This window comes from Stylophora pistillata, chromosome 8 (assembly GCF_964205215.1).
Source record: "Stylophora pistillata chromosome 8, jaStyPist1.2, whole genome shotgun sequence".
Taxonomy (NCBI): Eukaryota; Metazoa; Cnidaria; class Anthozoa; order Scleractinia; family Pocilloporidae; genus Stylophora; species Stylophora pistillata.
In genome coordinates, this window is record NC_142526.1 from 12106891 (window position 1) to 12117495 (window position 10605).

Below are 10605 nucleotides of genomic sequence, written 5' to 3' on the forward strand. Positions count from 1 at the left end.
AAATCTTCTAGTGTATTAACATGTAGTGGGTGACAAAAATTGAACAAAAGTACATTTATATGTCTTTTAGGAAAATAACAAAAAAATTCCATAACATGTAAAAAGTGGTCAAAGAACACAGCTTGTGTGTATGTGATTTTGGTTACATTGGTTTGGGAAGAACACAGTGACACCCATACAGGGTGGGATAACTTAATTAGGAGAAAACTGTTAAGAAAATATCAACTACTGTTACAGTTACAAAAATAATAAAAATGATTTAAAACCTATGATAGGGTATTTTTCAAGTGAACAGCTCACCTCCAAACAGATACAGCACTCATCATGGCCAGAGTCTGGCCTACACTTGTGTTTTCCTTGGAGGCGCTTGTCAAGACAGACATTACACACGTCACAGTGGAATGATTTGTCTTTATGTATGCTACAAAAAAACATAGCAGAATAAGACCACTGCTCCACTTTAAATGATAGAAAAATAAAATCTGGAAAGTTGGCTACAAGGTAAGAAAAACTCAAAAAAACAATTCTATGATTTCGATGTTGTAGGTTGCAAAGGGATGACTTTTGGAAAAGGTTTTTGTTCAGTCTCTTACCGACATATTCCACATTTTTCACAGTGGTATGGATTTTTGTCGATACTGGTGAAGTGTTTACAAATAGCACAGAAGTACGCTGACATCTTTGCTCCACAGCTACGACACTTGGCACTATCTTCAGCAATCTGAAAGGAAATGATTTGGAAAATCATAAGTCTCACAAAGCACATTAGTGCAAATTATCATTGCTGAGTTCTACACAAAGATTGCCTCATTTATCAGAGAGAGAGCAGTGCTCTAAGCTGTGGCCATTGTGGTCACCATGAAAAGCAGGAAACATTTTGGTATTTAAATACATTGAGATTTGTTTTGCCTGTTTTCTTGTTTGTTTGTTTTTAGAAGACAACTAAAATTGTATGTACATTGTGTAGTAACCATTCTGAGATTTTGCATCATAGAATGTGTATCCTAATGAATTACTCACCATAACAGTTTACAAAAATTACTGAAAAAGAGGACAAAGTCATGAATCTCTACCCTGCATTTTTTGTTTCACCCTCAAAAAAAGACACGACTAAAAACCCTTCATTTACCTCTTGTTCATGATGACAAAAGCTGCATTTAAGGTGAGTAGCATGACTTGCTTTGGCTTCCTCATTGTCACATTCTTTGGAGTTGTTATGGCAACGGTGGCAGGAATAGAAGTTCGTACAGCAAGGAAAACGCACTCTACAATGACGTTGGTAATGTTCACAAAGCCACAAAGACTGTCCAGTAACTGGTTCCTGCTGTTGAGGCCATCCTCTGGCTTCCTCTAGCTCTCTTGCTTCTCTTTCTCTCTTCTTCCGTGCTCTTTCTGCTCGTATTTCATGCTCTTTTCTTTCAATTTCCCGACCAAACTCTTCTCTTTCTTCCCTTTCCCGCAGAACTCTTTCCACCATTGCACAAGCTTCCTCAACACGCTGTTCCAATTCAAGCAAGGAGTTATCTGTGGACTCCACCGACTCTGTGCCATAGTTTCTGTTCGTGACTGATTCACCAGTTTGGCCAGGTTGTTGATTAAGACTTTCTCCTGTATTGGTACCAGATATTAACCTAGAGCTTGAAGAATTATGGGCCCTGCTTCCTTCTCTATAATGGGCAGAGGCCAAACAATCACCAGATGTGTTCATTGCATTGCTACTAGAGTTACCCTGACCAGATGTATTCAAAACATCCCTTCCTGTTGTGACTGGCAATAACTGACTACTTCCACTTGATTTTAATCCTGCTGAAAGCTTGCTGTCAAATCCATTAGCCCTTGCACCTGAAGATGCTGTTGGGGAAGCATCTGGACGGTAATCATAGGTTTGCATATTAACTGATGAAGTTCCTGATAATCCCAGATTTGTTGTTGAAGGTAACATTGATGAACTGCCACTAAGGTCACTGTTTCTATGGGTAACAGTTGCAGAAGGAGTCATTTCACGTCCTGTGGTCTCTGTCAGGTCAAAAGAAAAACCTGAACCATTGAATCCTGGCTGAGGTGGTTGATTAATTTGCAAACTTGTAAAATGCCCATCTGGTGGTATTTGAGGCTCCTTTGTACCAAGAGCATAGTCATTTACTGAGAAATTGGAATTTGATGTGTTAAAAGCACCTGTTTGAGATCCTGTGGTCTGCATGAAATCAAAGGTCAATCCTGAACCAGTGAACCCTGAATGAAGTTCATCTCTTTGTAAATATGGAAAAGTCCCATCTTGCATTCTTGTACAAGGTGCAAAGTCATTGGCAATAATAGGATTTAACAAGTTAAAGTCAGTGTTTAAGCCATTATTTCCTCCTATGTACACTCCACCAGCCTGATGGAACAATGAGGAATGCAGTTGATTATATGAATCTGGCCTTCTAGCAAATTGAGAGTCACCCAGGTTTTGTTTAGCTTTGTTTGAGTCCATCAAGTTTTTCATGCCATCTACATGAGAAGCTCCTGGTAATGAAGAATTTTCAGTAAATATCTCCTCAGCATTAGTGTAATACAGACTTTCATGAAGATGTTTGTCTTCCGAGTGTCTTGCTAAGAATGCATTGGCCACTCCCTGAGCCACTGGTCCACCAACTTGAGGAGGAACTAAATTTTCTAATGAATAAAGCAAAGAAGTTTCTGAAGATCTATCTATTTTAGGAGGTCTGTCTCTTGGTCTGGCCCCTAAATGCTCCCATTTGTTTGACTCATTGCTCACATGAGAATCAGACTGATCAACAGCCCTGTCCAATTTAGCAGTGATCCTTGCACCTGAAACATTTTGCCTCTGTGTTGTGTCTCCATAAGGAAGAGAATCTTGATTCTCACCAGTAAAGTCTTCTAGCATTAAACTATGTTGGGCTCTATCTGGTAAGTTAACAGCACCATCTACAATGTCATTGAAATGATGATTAAAATTGAACTGTTGCTCTGCACCATCATGAAGAGAGGATTCATTTGAGCCTTCCCTGCCCCTTTCATTTCCAGCACCACATGCTCCTTTCAGCTCTCCACTTTCAAATTGTTCACCTGTAACTGAAAGTGACTGAGACTTCTCTTCAGATACCACTCCAATACTTGGCACATCAAATGACTGAGACAAGCCTGAGGCTGAGTCACATCTTTCCTTTGACAAATCCATGTCTACAAAACTTGATTCATTTATGATCCCTGCATGAAAAGTAACAGTAGCAACTTCACTATCACTGTTAAATGGATTTATATTAGAACTGTTGGAAAATTGGACCTCTCCATCAGCTTCAGTGTTGTCAAAAATGTCATTCCATTCTTCCACTTCATCAGACTGCTTACCATCAACACCAGAAACACTTTCAGACCCTTCATTCTGTTGATTTTTCTCTTGAGATAAATAAGATTCCCCTCTGTATGATTCATCACCATTGTGAAAAGGTACAGCAAGTTTCTCTACAAGATCAAAACGATGGATTCTTCCCAGGAGATCTCTAACAAAGGAATAGGAAAGTTCCCCTTTTCTTTCCAATTCCTCAAACAACTCAGAACCCTCCCTGATCCTGGCAAGTCTAGGGCAATCCAATAAAGGTCGAACAAGGGTCTTGATTCTGCTTAATTCCAATTCTGATAATGAATTTAAGATTTCCTGAAGTCTTTGTTGAAATAAGAAACCTGCAAGAGGACAGGCACAAAATAGATGTAAGGCAAATGTTAGAAATGCAGGTATTTTTCTCTCTTATTCATTATCAATAACATCTTGGAATAGTATAATGCAAGCATTTATACACATCCCAAGAAAGGTGAAATTTTGAGAGTCTTTTTCTCATAGTGGAATTTCAAAATATAGGCAAGTGTACATCATAAAGTTTTAGCAACAACTTATCGCACTGACCAAATAGCTATTAAACAAGGTTCTAGATTCTGGTGGTATTCACTCCTGCGTTTTGAGGTGCATTAAAGATGAAGACAGAAAGTCATGATCACTACTATTGAAGCATACTTTCTGATTATCATCTTAAGATATGGTAAGTAATGTACCTCACAGTGGAAATTTTGTTGTAGAAGTAATTCATAACATACAATTAGTATGAATCCTAGGTGGAGCATAATAGCCCCAATATTTATTTACTAGGTAAGATAGATGCACATTCCATGTGGTAAAAAGTTTGAAATGAAAGAAAGTCTTTACCTGAGTTGTTTAAAGGACCCGCACCACCAAGCAGTTTAGCCCCCATACCCAAGAAGTCATGGGATGCACCTCTTACTCTACCAGGCATACTCATTCCACTTGCATGTTCACTGGGGGGCTGATAAATCTTATTGCATCGCTTTTCTTTGCTTTCTAGAAACAACTGTCTTCCTACTTCAGCTTGAAGATCCTGTTTTTCATCTTCAGAGAGCTTCCACTTCTCTTTCAGTTCTACCAATTCTTCTCTTAGTTCACGACATTGATCCTGGTAGAAGGCAACTTCATCTTGCAATTCACAAACAAGGCCATTAATGGCAACAGTCCCTTTGTCATTCTCCCTTCCAACTGTAGTGAATGAAGGTCCAGGACTCTGATCAATTTCTATTCCTTGGTCCTCCCTAGACTCCTTTTTGTGGAAGCATGTACCAACCCCTTTAACACTGCAGGCCTCTTGAGGAATTTCATTTGGTAGTAAATTTTCCTTTGTTTCTGGGCTAGGATGATTATCTGCAATTAAACCTTCTTCACAATTTGACTTCTCTGCTGCACACTCAGAGTAGTGACTGTTGAAAAACATTGCCTGTGATGTTGATGGTGAGTATGAAACTTTACCAGTTTCCTTTCCTGGACATGTTTCCTCAATGACATCCTCCAAACATGGCAAAGCTTCTGGCTTAAACTCTGGTTTTTCATTTGTGGCATCACATTGACTTGAAGGCAAACAGTTTAGTGATGAGGATGACCCAGGAGAAAACAGAGAGTTGACATGTTCTTCTGTGCCATCAGTAGTATGTAACTGGTTGTTAATGCCTGAAAGTTCTATATCTAAAGATAACCGTCTGTTTCTCAAAATACACTCCAAAAGTTGTATGCAAAGATCTGTGCCAAGTGTGTCATCAGGGTGGGCAATAAATGATGGGCACTCGGTATCCTGTCAAATGACAAACCATAGTCAATTAAAAGCAAACGAAAATAATACAGCAAGTCATTGCCAATCTTTAAAAACTTAATTTCTGACAGCATCTCCCAGCTATGGCTAAATCAAAAATGATATTCAAACTTTCTTTCAGGTATATCCTGTAAAGAAAACAATTTTACTACACAGGCTGCTGCTGAAAATGGACTCACTTTATACTAGAAATACATGTACTATTCATTATGAATTCTGAATCAGTGACTTTCAGAGTCTGATTTGAGGACAAAGCTCAGTGACCCCAACAACAGCTTGAACCTGGAATACTTGATCCACAGTCCAGTACATTCCTTCATTTTAACTAAACTAAAATTCACCACTTAATTCCTATTCTATCAGTGCATCTTGGAAAATTCTTTAGAATGACAGATGACCCAAAGCTCCAAAAAATGTCTGCTGATTCAAAAACACCTTAAAACAGTGGTTGAGAGGTTACTCTTTAACCAATGCAATGTTTAAGATTATGGGAACAAAACATTTTTTACTCCTTAACTTATTAACTGTAGCCCCCTCCTCTCTCTTCTCTATAGGCAGGCAGAGAAAGACATACATGTATGATTACACCAAGTACATACATATTTATGTGATGCCATAACAAAAATTTATCTGGAGAAGTTTAAGCTTTTATGAGCCAATTTGATGTAATGATTTCAGCACAAAGTAAAATTTTTCATTACCTCATACTGTGACAGGTCAGCAGATGGTTCCTTCTTTAGTATATACGAATCTGGCTCCCAGTTAGTTTGTGGATGTAAATCCAACTTTTGGTCAGAGAAGGAAGACGACTCATTTTGAGAATCCTTACAGCGACCATAGCATTTTGTTCGCTCTTTATCAAATTCACCACCATCCTCCACACATGGCAACCAAAGACTTTGCTCGAAGACTGATCCTGCAACATCAGACTCCAGCACTTCCACAGTGCTCTCCAAAGCACTTCTTACTGAGGAACAAATGCAAGTTGACCCACTTTCTTTTACAGTTCTACATTTTACATGAACAGACCCTTCCTCAACAGCAAGAGACAAAGAGGCACAGATTGGGTCAAAAAAAGTAAAGTGGACTGCACAATTTCTCTGAGAGGGAGAGGGGACCTTCAGAGTTGAAATACTAAGCACCTCAGACAATTCTAGTTTTCTACCTAAACTTGAAATCCATTTGTAAAAAACAAGCAGTGCCCTATCAGAAGAAGAAAATCTGTAGAAAAAGTAAGACACATGTGCCAAAGGCCAAACAGTAGATGCAGTGGGAAAACTATCAATGCTGTCACACTGGTTGTGTGATTTTGATAATTCTAGCTCAACTAAAAGTGGAAGAGAGTCAATTCGGGAAGAGAGAGAAGGTACAGAAGGTGATTGCTCTTGAGTTAGCAGCTTCATGAACAACTCTTGTCCTTCAAGGAAAGTTTTTCTAAACTTGGGTTGTAGACACAGCAGTTTTACACTTTCACGAAAAGAAGAGGTTACGCAGCTTATGTCTCCTGTTTCCAAGACATCAGATGTCTTCCAGAAGAGAAGAAACTGTGGCCCCTTTCCATTGTTCCTGCATGATGACAACAAGTACACATTGTCATAATCTCCTGGTTGCTTCTTTTCCTTGCCACTGTATTTTGATGAAAAGAACTCATCCTCTCCCAGTGGTGTGGCAGAATCAAGAATCAAAGTGAAGTAAACCTGCACATTGGCCTCCAAAATTCTCTGCAATGTACAGTGCACATATTTGCCCAAATAATCTAAAACTGTCAGGAACGTGGAGTCAAGCTCTTCCAAACAGTTGAAAATTTCTTTCATATGACCTCTTTTTTCATCTCCTGTTTTCATACCTGCCAGACTGACCAGAGAAAGAAAATGGGAACAGAGAGAACCTCTGAGGGCAAGGCCATCAGCATCTACCAAATAGAACATTCGATAAAGTTCAGGGGCAATAACCTCGGTCTTCATGGACAAGTCATCCCTTGATGAGAGCTGATGATGTACAAAGAGGAACTCCTCTTCTGCCTCTTTGACTTGACCCAAGGAGTGCAGTAACTGGCCTCGTAAATAGTGGCAGAAGGCAACATCTGGATGATCATGGTGCAAGCCCTGGTGCACAAAGATGTCATTGGCTTTCTTCACTTTGTCCAAAGCTGAATGCACAAATTTTCCTTTCCTCTGCAAAATAGATGCACCTTGAAGATAAGTAAGGGCTGTCTGAAGGGAGACCTTACCACAAGCGGATATGAAGATTTCTAATGCTTCTTCAATGATTAATTTGGCATTCTCAAAATTTCCAGCCTTACTCTCCAGGTCAGCTAACTTCAAAAGGATTTCTCCTACTTCATGGTGGTGGTGATTTAATTTCTCAAATAAGATGCGAGCTTCCTTCAGATGATGATGCACTTCTTTTAGGTTTCCCTTGTGCAAGGCACAGGTACCCAGTAGACTCTGGCATGATCCAACCATGTGATACCCTCTACTAAAGTAGCGGATGAATATTTCCTCAGCTTTTTGGAGAGTGCTCTGTGCTTCACTGGCCTCACAATACTTGACTTTGAAGTGACCAATTTGGTACTGTAAAAAGCCAAAGAGTGGGCCATTTCCACCATAAACACGCAAGAATGTTGCCTCCAACTTGTCAATTAATTGCCTAGCTTCTTTGAGGCACTTAATAGTACAGTACATCTCTGCCAATGTCATAACAGTTGTTATGAAGTCAGCAGTCAGTGGCTGTGCTTTCATGAATACATCTGCAGCAAACAGTTGTAAGGCAAATTCTTCCAGTTCATCATGTTTAATCTTTTCACCTTCATGTTCTTTCAGTTGCAAAGTCATCAGCTGCTTCACGTACTTCAATGCAAAAGCACCATTAATGCCATCAATGTCAAATTTTACAGCAACTCTCAGACTATAATAATAACTTTTGTAGTCTGTGAGTTCTCTAGACAAGCGAGCAAGTCTAAAAACAACTTTGAACATCAACTGAATGTCTGTTAGTGAGGTTCTTGCAGTATCCTGGCACAACTCAACAGCTACATTACAATAAAACTGAGCTTTCTGATAGTCTCCACAGACCTTATAGCAGGCTGCCAAGTTAACAGTAGCAACAACAGTGCCCAGATGATGCTGTTTCTGTTGAAAGTAATTCAATGCACTTGAAAAGCATTGTTCACTATGCTTGTACTTCATCCTCAGATTTAACAATACTCCCACATTCATCATCAAATAACCATCACTTGGAGAATCAAGAAGGTGGCTTGCTATTTTTTCCAAACAAGCAGTGTTTCCTTTTTGAAAAGCCAGGAGACTTAATAGAGAGACCACATTTGATTCATCACAAGAGTCGCTGTGAGGAGGAAGAAAGATAAAGTGGGTCCCAGAACCTTCTAATAACCCTATCACAGTTTGTTCAACATATCTTTGTGCAGCTTTATAATAAACTTGACCTTCATCACAACGATCGATTGCTCCAATGATTCGAGACAACTTTTCAATACTGTTACTTCCATCTGTGATCTTCTCATGGAGAAAATAAAATTGCAAATTTTCAAGAAGCCTGTCACATACAGCTTTATCACTCATGATGAAAGATGATTTGAAGATCAGATTTTTCTCCTTCTCTTTCTTCCTAAAATGAATTAAGACAACAACAAAAATATTTAGCTTCTAATGACACTAATACATCTCATAATATATTACCAGCAAGGGTCATTAAAAGGGAAATATACTAAAATCCATGTCCATGTGTGCATGTATACAACACCATTACACATTCACCTAACGTCAAACTGCAAAACGTAGAGCCAATTACATGTACCGTATTTCAAGCTATAACTGCTTTGCATGGTCACAATGGCCTATAGAAAAGAAATTATGGCAACTAAATTTTCAAATTGGGAACTAGTTTTCAGCCACCGTGTAGGAAGTTGTAACATTTTTAAACTTAGTATTCATACTCTGATGTCAAAGCTGATATTCAATGATACTTCTCCCCACCTAATAATTAAGTCAGTTTGATACGATTATGCATCTACTGTACTGTTGTGCAAACAGTAAAATGAAATCATTGAGTACACTATTTTTAACCAACGATTTCCCCCAAAACATTGCCACAATATTAGTAATTTCTATTTTTACATGTTGTAAAATACAAATTGATAACATAAAACTGACTTTGTTCATCTGAATGTTTCTCCCAATAGTTTCCCACAAAATTGCATCAACTTCACATTGCAAGGTCAAATATCTCCTGAAAAAGAAATAAATGTAACCTTTCAACAGATAACTTTTTACAGTTTCATTACATCATGTCCCTCAAAGATCAACAATTGTAGCCAAGAATGATAAAGAACACCACAATGAGTAAGGTAAGTCTACTGGGTTTAACAAACTTAAAACAACTCCAGTATTGAAGACTGTTGAAAGAAAAGATGGGCCAAACCAAACAAGTCAAGCTACTGAAGAAAACTCTAAGCTTTTCTCTGACTTTCATTCCAATAAGGCAGAACTGTGTGATGAATCCATCCTTCCTTTGAATCCATAACAACAGTATTTATCCACAAAGATTACATTTTTTTAACTTAAAAGCACTGATTATCCTCATCCACTTAAAAATTCTTTTATGGATGAAGTGGACAAGGTTGCCACAGCATAGGTTTTTGGAATTCCCTGCCATTAATGTAGAATTTCCCAGACCAACTACTTTCTGCAAGTCATATGTAAGATAAATAAAGTTACACTTCATTGAAACAACATGGAAAAATAATTAATTTTTAGGAAACCCAACATCAGCTTGTCGTTCAATTTGATTAAACAATATTGTAACCTTCCAACACTTTTTGTGTCCCTGATACTTGATAAAGACAATGAAAATGGGGAGAAGTTTCAAGAACCAACTTGAATGTGGAATATGAGGATAAACAATAACCTTGTCAGGAATCCATAACAACTCCCTGTGACTGGCAAAAAGTGCTAGTACCTTTCATCGCAAAAAGGACCTAGATGAGACTTACTTGAATATTTCACTTTTCCCCAACTACTTTTGAGGATATAAATTTTCCATGAATCAAAATGAAGTTGCCTGACCTTTCCCTGACCAGAGACAACCATGGTAGTATTTTTTTACAGCAAACTTGACAAAAATTGGAAAGCAGATAGACAACAAGACATCAAAAACCCTCACACCATTTGGAGATCAACCCCTTTTGATTTAAGTTGTGTAGAAGAGTCATTAATGTGGTCAGAGTAATACATAAATAATTTGCTCAAAGATATAAATGTTGATTTACAGTTACATCAAGCTAAAACAAAACAGATTTTGCCCCATACTACATTTTGTAACCTTTCCATTGATATATTGCCCCTTTTTGCGATCACACCATTATCAAAACCATTCAAAAAATAAAGTAAAGAATCAAAGAGATAAAAAGAAGATAAATATTTAAACAGTTTCACAA

The 10605-nt window shown here is 38.1% G+C and overlaps 1 protein-coding gene across 3 annotated transcripts in view; it reads right to left on the reverse strand.

Moving 5' to 3' along the window:
• LOC111330732 (uncharacterized) overlaps positions 1-8777 on the reverse strand; it is a 12829-nt gene extending 4052 nt beyond the window's left edge. For all 3 annotated transcript variants that reach the window (XM_088731699.1, XM_088731700.1, XM_088731698.1), the window contains exons 1-5: positions 5852-8777; positions 4202-5132; positions 1130-3684; positions 594-721; positions 301-421 (exon numbers count right to left, since the gene is read on the reverse strand). In XM_088731699.1, coding sequence (XP_088587825.1) covers positions 301-421; positions 594-721; positions 1130-3684; positions 4202-5132; positions 5852-8731 — 6615 coding nt within the window. In that variant the 5' untranslated portion in view covers positions 8732-8777. The remainder of the gene's footprint in view (positions 1-300; positions 422-593; positions 722-1129; positions 3685-4201; positions 5133-5851) is intronic.
• Positions 8778-10605: the final 1828 nt, after the last annotated feature.